This window comes from Vespula pensylvanica, chromosome 12, assembly GCF_014466175.1.
Source record: "Vespula pensylvanica isolate Volc-1 chromosome 12, ASM1446617v1, whole genome shotgun sequence".
Taxonomy (NCBI): Eukaryota; Metazoa; Arthropoda; class Insecta; order Hymenoptera; family Vespidae; genus Vespula; species Vespula pensylvanica.
Window position 1 is genome coordinate 2,092,105 of NC_057696.1, and position 9,308 is coordinate 2,101,412.

Below are 9,308 nucleotides of genomic sequence, written 5' to 3' on the forward strand. Positions count from 1 at the left end.
GTCACGAATAACTTGAGAGTCACGTTCAGAAATATGATAAAAGCGATTACGTTCAAACATAGCTTGCATTAACTCTGAACGTTTACTTTGAGGATAAGAATGCAAAAGTATAGCACAAATCAAATTGCTGAACAAGTTGACAGTGGTCTCTTTTGTACAAATATCAACAGTTTGATAACAATCGTTTAATACAGTTTCAAGATCATTCGTAGAAAATTCATGATCGTAGACGATCGTTCCATCCTTGAAGATCTTCAAATTGTTTTGAGGTGATCTTAACAAGCATTCGATAGCTCCTTTCATACGTTTCTCATCACCAGAGAAAAGATCAAACGGACAATAACTGCTTCGATCATCGATCACTTTCTTCTTCAACTGAAATCAAAGAAATTTCGTTCGATCTTTTAGAAATGATCATTTGATGAATTGAATAAAAACAATTCTAATGACTGATTACCTTGTAATATTGTGCAAGACAATACGGACACTTTTGCAATCGTTGTTCCTCTTTACGTTGATATCCTTGCTTAGGTTTTATTTCTACGGCAAACGTCGATTTACTTTTAAACCAATCTGGATCGAGTTTAGCGAACTTCGATGGAAGAAAAACATAATCTTGCATTTTCATGGCATATCTCTTGACTTTCTTCTTGCACTTCCTTTTTTCTATAACAAAATATCACACATAGTTTCATTATTATATACATTAATTATTACTATTATCAATATCCTTATCATTGATATAATTTGTAATGTTATTGCATAGATATATATATATATATATGTATTACACGTCGCATTAAATTAAAGATATATTACACATTGAAGAAAAATAAAATAAAGGTGAAAAGAAAAAACAAATAACAAATAAACGACATTACAAACTATACATTTTCAAGCTTAATATTTATTTGTTTATGTATTTTTTTTTTTTTTTTTTTTTTTTTATTATTAATCTATGCACACAATGATAATCTACAGGTACTGAATGAATGACTTGAAATCACTAGGAGTTATGAGAGCTCGTTGAATCGAAATAATCACTCATTACCTATCTCTCTCTCTCTCTCTCTCTCTCCACTTTCCATTCCCATAAAGCGCTTCTAAGGATATAAGAAGGGTGACTCATTAAAGTTACTCTAACGAGTAACCACCGCCTTTCACGCTGATTCTCGTTCGGTGAACAGTAGAAAAAGAAAAAAAAAAAAAAAAATGTTTCACGGCAACGATGACGACGATGTCGATGCTCTCTCTCTCTCTCTCATACTCCTTTTACACTTTGGTTGCTATGCTGTTTGTTGTATCGTGCTAAAGAAAGATTCGAAGAAAACAACAAACCTAACCTTAAATTATTTATTTCAATGTTATTTCGTAAAATGAAAACTCGAGCGAAATATTTGTATTAAACGATATCGCTCGATCCTTAAACACGATTCAATTTATTATTATTTGATTTATTAAATAATTATTCAATATTAATGAAATTTCGATTGGACGATAGAAATTGTTCGAAAAAGAAAAGAATTATTTTTATAACAATCCGCTAATTGTTTCCTCAATATTTAATCAAATTCAATCATAATCTTCTAATGCGTATTTAAACATCATACGTTATACAATAATTCGTAATAAAGAGAAAAGAAAAGAAAAAAAAAAAAAAAGGAACAGAAAGACGGTTAGGACGAACCGACAGGAAAAATATTGTCCACTTTTTTTTTCTTTCTCTTGCGTATCAGCCGCTTGCATTTCGTTTTCAACGAGAAAATACATTTCCTACCAATCTATATTGAAATAAGAAATGGATTATGTCTTCCAAGAATATATATATATATGTGTGTGTATGTAAATATATATATATATATATATATATATATATATAAGAAAATCATGTCTCGAGAAAACAGATATATAAATAAGTACATACATATATATATATATACATATATATGTATATGTATATATATATATATAGTCTTTTTTTTTGATCGTTTTTCGTCGCCGAGAGCTCGATTCCAGGTATTCGTATGCTTGTGTGAATATATCTATGTAAAAGCAACGAACGACTTTTTTTTTGTCCCGTCGTTTACCTTGGCATTGAAAAAGCAGGTACTTACATACATATTTTCTAAGAAATTATATAGGTCAGTATGCCAATTTTATATAGGTCAGTAAGTAAGTACATGTATCGACTACGTAACTTTAATTCTTTTCTTTTATTTCGTGATATATTCGAACGCATTATTTTCCCGTTTAATACGTAATTTCTTCTACGAACTTAATCAAAATATTCTCAATGATTCTCAATCGACATACGTGAAATATTATAACAGTTAAATATCTTGTTTCAATTATAAATTATTTCAATGTTTATAAGCTATCAGAGAAACATTTTATTTTCGTATGAAATAAACGTGATCAATCATAATTAATATAACCATTTTATTGAATATCGTCATGATAAAGATATCACGAGGAAAGATACATTTTTTTATTAATCGATCGATTTATTATTGTTCTTTTTTCTTCGTTTTAGAAATTGAAGGGAATATGTATGCAAGTACTTACTACGTGATATACATATGTGTCTTTGTCTATTTTACTTATTCGATCAGAAAACAATTATCTATTGTATTAATTCGTATTAATAATATATTTCGTGATTTCAATTCTCATAGATCTTATATTATATGTATTTCTTAATAACAACGAAAATAAAATTATAGTATATCGTTTGACGAGCAATGTATTAAAGGTAACGACGTTTTGCGCATGCGCGAACTATTCAACATTCACACAGTGGGCAAGGTCGTCATATTCGTTCGATTGACACAAGCTCGACACGGAATCTGTATCGTCCTCGTTAATTACAGGTAATTAGTATAATTTTTCTAGCGTACAATCCTTCCTTATATATCAATCGATTCCTTATAACGCGTTTTCTAACATTCATTGTTAACAAGTCGCGATAACTTTGCGTTTAAAAGATATTCGCGAAAATAACACCGGCGTCTCGAAATTCTTTCGATGCCGGTGTGATGAATGGGACGCTATTACGTAATAACTTTTTTCCGAATTTTCTAAATTTTTATTATTAATGAGTATCGATATTTAACGACTCTCTAATTGATAATATTTTATTTATTAACACGACCGATCGTATTTCGTAATATATTCGATTATATATATATATATATATCTCGCTCTTAATTAAAAAATGTATCTTTATTTAATTAGAAATCATTATCGATATTAATAGTTCCGATTGATCAGATTTTTCATGACTTTAATTTTAATTTCATATCGTATATTACTATTAAATAATCATGGAAAAAAAATTAATATTTTCATTGACTCATTAGGTACTGAAAATGACGTTCTGCGAACGAACAAAAGGCTCTACTTTCCTATTTTGGATGAGCTGACGAGACTACAACGACGGTGCTTCGTCGCTCTGCATAATTACAGGTAATCAGCATATTTTTTTCTAACGTACAAGCTCTTCCGATATATCAATCGATAGCTGAACGAGCGATTTTCAAATGGCCGAGTTTTCAAGTCTGAACATTATCACGTTCAAAAGATATCAGCGAAAAATAAAACTCTCTCTTTTCCTCCTCTTCTGTTCTCCATTTCACAAGGAGTTATTACGTCATACTTCTTCTTCAATTTTTCAGCTTTATCTTCACGATCAATAATTTTAATTGTAATAATTTTGATTAATTTTTATTCCATTATATTTCATATGTATTCATACATACATACATAATATATATACATATATATATATATATATATATATATAATATTCATGTTTATATATATATATGTATGTATAAATATAAAGAGAATATATATTATATATATATATATATGTAAAATAAAAATATATTATATATATGTTTGTAAAATATAAATTCATATTATACTTCACAGAATAGATTTTTCTATACACGTTTATATATATATATGTAACATATACATACAAACATATACACTCAATAATATGATGTTATACTTTTCAGATTTCCAAGAATTATACACGAGACAGGACACAATACACCAGTTTCTTATACGTCCTCTTCTCTTAGTCATACGTACAGGTATGTTCATTTCTTTTTAATAACATAGAACGAGGATTAACATAGAGAAAGAAAGAGACAAAGAGAGAGAATCATTCGTCATGTAAATAGACATTCGACTGTAGATTTCCAGGAAACAACTTCCAAGAGCAAAATAAAAACACTCGAGCGTTCGAACTCTCTCAAGGTCGGGAAAGAAATCTTCTTCATTCATATAACAGTATCTCGACGAGTACAGATCTATCTGCGTAGGAAAAGCAACTATTAATTTCGTTGAAATGATATTTCTTGATCGAATATTTTTACTTTAACTTTCTAACGTAATATTTCATATTATAGAATGATCATCATTGTATATTATCTATTATAGGAATTCGTATAATTTGATAAGTTAGTCGCCATCGAGAATACCGATACAATTTAATCGTTTTATTTAAGAAATTAATAATACTTGAAAGTAGTAATTAAATGTCGGTATGCAGAAACTTCCAAGTGGTGAAAACTGAGATATTGATATTGCTTGTGTACTTATCAAGCTACATCTTAAAAATACTCAGCTTTCAATAATTTTAATTAGATCAAACTTGATCTATTAATTCGAAATAATACTTTAGAATATAATATGTTTTCAATGAGTTACTTTCAGAAATGTTTCGTTAAAATTGATATTTATTTTTGTCGTATTATCTTTTGTATGTTTCAGCCATTTCGAAGTTATATCAATCGTTATTTCGAGTATTCGTAAAAGATCGTTTTAGAGTCGGTGTTTTCTCGTAATACATTTATATATATTTGTTACATTAATCAATTTTAAAATCAAATTTGATGCAATATAGAAATTCGCGAAGTAGAGTCAGTGTTGGTAGTGCATCGTTATTCATCATCGTCCGAAATAAAGGATCGACTCTGGTAAATAAATTTACTTTATAAACATTTTTCTTACAATTTAACAAATTTTTTGTTATAAAAATGATACTAATAACTTTGTCCTTTTCTTTTCTTTTTTTTTTTCAGATCGTTATAGCAATCGTGAGAATGGTAATGAAGTGTTATTAATAAGTGTTATTAATAAGTGTTATTTCGTTTAGATAAAATCAAAATCGCGAGTTAGAAATATCGTTCTAAAGTGATTTCAATAAGGAATGTTAAAAAAACAAGTGTATTTCGATCGACTGCGAGCAAAGCAGTCAATGAACGTTAGAATTTTTTCTTACAAAAGTTGTATTTGTATTTTGAAACAATCGTATATATATATATTGTTCGCGTATTAAAGTCAGTGCGTCATTGAAGATGAAGGAGAAATTACAAGTTTTCTATAGAAAAATTATTGGTGAGTAAATATAATAATAAATATAACAATAATAATAATAATAATAATAATAATAATAATATAAATATAATAATGAATAAATTTCACTATTGATATTTTTGTTTGTATTATTGGCAATAAATTTAAGAAAAATTTCCTTTTTCAATTCTTTTTAAGATCATCATCATCATCGTCGTCATCATCATCGTGATTATCATCATGTGTAATCTTGTCTTATCGGTCTACTGCAACTATGTTGACATAATTCATGTTCAATCTACCTTGGGAGCAATCTACCTCATTTTCAACTACCTACGGACCAACCTCTATCAATTTCAACCTACATATCTTCGCGGACGTGTGTTTTGGAGCCATCGCAGAACTTCTTAAGTAGTGAGTGAAGACATTTTTTTATTTATATATATATATAATTATTATTATTACTATCGTTTTTTATATATTAAGTTATCAAAGATTTGTTGAATACATTGATATACTCATATATTACTATATATATTTATATATATATATATTATATACATATAATATTAGTAAATACTATATATAATATATATAATAGTATATGCTACATAATATATATATATATATGAGTATAGTACATACTAATACATATATATATATATATATATGTTTTTTTGCTTTAATCATTTACGTAATAATTATTAACCTTGACAGTCGATTATATAATTATTTAAGAAACATATGCGTTTGAGTTAGAATGTGGGCGGTGTCCCAGGACATACTCTCTAGTTTAGGTTATTGCACCCTGACAATATACGAGAAAATCGTAGAGTGTGTGTGTGCGTTGGAACGAATGCTTATTGTTTACTTTTTATATATAGTAATACGTAGGTAGGGAGAATACTTAAGTGTGAATGTATGTTTAACTTTAAGTAGGTAGGGACCGGATAAGAGACAGGTTATAATTTCCGCTTAGCAATGGAAAGTATTCGTATCCGGATATTACGCAAAGTTTCAGCAAATTTCAGAATTATTCGGCACGTCTTGTCTTTTGTCTTCTTTCTTTTTCTTTTCTTCTTTTTTTATCGTGCTGACGTTTTGTATTACGAGATATGATAGTGTCGAACAATTTAAAAAGATTTTTTACATTTGTTTAGAAATTTCTTCCTTTCGACTTAAGTAACATCATCGAACGCGATATAGATCGTTAGAGACTCGGTATTAAGTATTATTTCAAAATTATACTTTTATAATTATAATAAGGTTTTTCAAAATTTTGAAAAAGAATGCTATGTTTTAAATTATAATATGGTTCTATGAAAATTTCGTCGTGGGTACGTCGTTTATGTTTCTATTTCCATTTACCAAGTTGAATCTCAATGGAAATGGTACAGCAACGAGTAAGTATTAGAAATTAAAAGGAAATCGTGTGTAATATATTTAATTGTACATTAACATTAATGCGAATATTCAAAGAGATATAAACTAACGAAATAGTGGGATATATAAATATTACATAGTGGAAGAAATTCTTTAGAGAATATAACGAAACAAATGGATCTGAATATATTAGATTATTAGAAGGAAATCATATGCAATGCATTTTAATGCACACTCACGATTAATATAAATATTCAAAGATAGGGTAATCAGATAGATTTGTATATAAATGTTACGTAGTGAAATAAAAATAAATAAATAAATAAATAAATGATAACGAAAAAAAAAATGTATCCAATCGTCTTAGAAATTAGAAGGAAATCAAATACAACGGACTTACTACTGAATTACATTGATCTAAGTATTCAAAGGGTAACCAGATAGATAGAAACATATATATAAATGTTACGTAATGAAATAAACGAAATAGAGAGACAGACGATAATACGGAAAATACGAACTCGATCGTCTTAGAAATTAGAAGGAAATTAAATACAATGAGAATGAATAGCTCAATTACATAAACTTAATTATTCAAAGTAACTAACCAAATAGGAAGATATATAAATGTTACGTGGTGAAACAAACCAAATAGAAGCGATAATGGAAAAAAGAGAAATTAGAATTTAGAAGTCTTAGAAATTAGAAGGAAATCGTATGCAAGATATTTTATTATTCATTTATGATAACGTAAGTATTTAAAAATAGGGTAACCAGATAAGAAAATATTTAAATGTTATACGATGAAACTATTTGATGTAGTAAAACGAAGAACAGAAAAAAAAAAAAGAAAAGAAACATTGAATCTGATCGTATCAGAAATTAGAAGAAAATTCATATGCGATATATTTTATTGTTAATTAACATTAATTAACAAGTATACGAAGATATTTACATAAACCTAACATAATGCAACAAACGAAACAACGACGATAACGATAACGATAACGAGAGAGATAGAAAAGATAAAGAGAAAAGAAAGAAAGAAAACATAAATCAATAAAAATTATAAATAAAATATAGCATTTAAATACGATTAAAGATATTTCATCGGTTAAATCGCTTGAGCCTGTTCGTTTAAAGGATTAGATACGAGTTGGCTAAGTCGAATATAATATTGCAACAGAGGATACAAATCGTTTCAAACACAATCCTTCTTCTATTTCTTTTTCTTATCTCTCGTAATTGAATTCCGAGACGTCTTCGTAGCTATTTTGTAATTATGAAAGTGTCACAGAGAATCATGTAACTGTTCTATCCTATTTTCTCCTCATCATTTCTGGAACTGAAAGGTGAGGGTGTGAGAAGTTCAGCTATTTGATCGACAAATCTGTCCGCTATGGTAACTGTCCTCTTTTTCTCTTTGTCATCTCTTGATCATCAATTTGTCAATGTCATTCTTCTAAATCGATCACGTAACCAAAAAATTGTATTACATGTCTTTGGATGTTCGACAGGAGTCATTTATTTTCATAGACTTTTAGTTATTTGACAATAAAATTATTAGTTTTAGTGATCGCTCTATGTGACGTAAAATAATTTTTCTTTAACATATCGTTTCGATCATGTTTTTATTATTTTGCGTAATCAAGTTATATCGAATGTCCAGATTTTTATCAGATTCTAATAATTCTTTGAAATCTCAGATTGTTGATTTTTTTTGTTTTTTATGGTCAGTCCTTCTCTTTCTTTTTTTATTTTATATATATATATATATTATTTTTATTTTATATATGTATATATTTATAAAACGTTATAACATATATTTATGAACAATATATTTTTCGTAATTTTTCTGCAACTATCTTATTTCAATTTTTAATTTCCAAACTTTTGATTTATCATAATACAATCTATTATCGTACAATATATTCATTACAATGAACGTAACATGGTAATGATCAGATATATAAAATACATCTAACTTTGTATATTTGCAGTATGCGCAAATTATTTGTAAAAAAAAAAAAAAAAAAAAAGAAAAAAGAAAGTATATCGATTAAGTTATTAGAATAATAATCGTGCAATCAAGAACTTTATAAAGATATTTTGAAGATAATAAAGAATCCAAATTTTTTCTCTCTAGTAGATTTAGAGCAAAGTCGCGATTGATGTATCCTCGATCGATCATGATCGTTATATTATTCCATGGATCTCCGAATGCAGCAACCTCCACGTGGTGAGATCTGGGTCGGTATTACTTGCGATTTATCGATAATCTAAATAATGTAACGCAAGTACTACCGGGCGAATGGCTGCATATTTCGGTTTATACAAAATAATTCCTTTTATCTAATTTTATCTTCTCTTTTACATATATATCTTTCTAATTCGACTTGAACATTATATAAAAATTTTCTATGATAACAAACACAGATGGATAATAAAGAAAATAATATTAGCAAAAACTTTTCTTCGATTATCTCGAAATCCGTATTTCCTCGTGGACAATACTTGTCCACGTCGTTATCTTGAACCACCCGTTTTCTTTTTTTTTT

General features: G+C 27.8%; 1 protein-coding gene across 3 annotated transcripts in view; it reads right to left on the bottom strand.

Moving 5' to 3' along the window:
- LOC122633235 (inositol-pentakisphosphate 2-kinase) overlaps positions 1-9,308 on the bottom strand; it is a 64,322-nt gene that overhangs the window by 1,608 nt on the left and 53,406 nt on the right. For all 3 annotated transcript variants that reach the window (XM_043820909.1, XM_043820908.1, XM_043820907.1), the window contains exons 4-5: positions 458-666; positions 1-375 (exon numbers count right to left, since the gene is read on the bottom strand). The exon at positions 1-375 is cut by the window's left edge and continues 54 nt beyond it. In XM_043820909.1, the coding sequence (XP_043676844.1) occupies positions 1-375; positions 458-666 (584 nt within the window). The remainder of the gene's footprint in view (positions 376-457; positions 667-9,308) is intronic.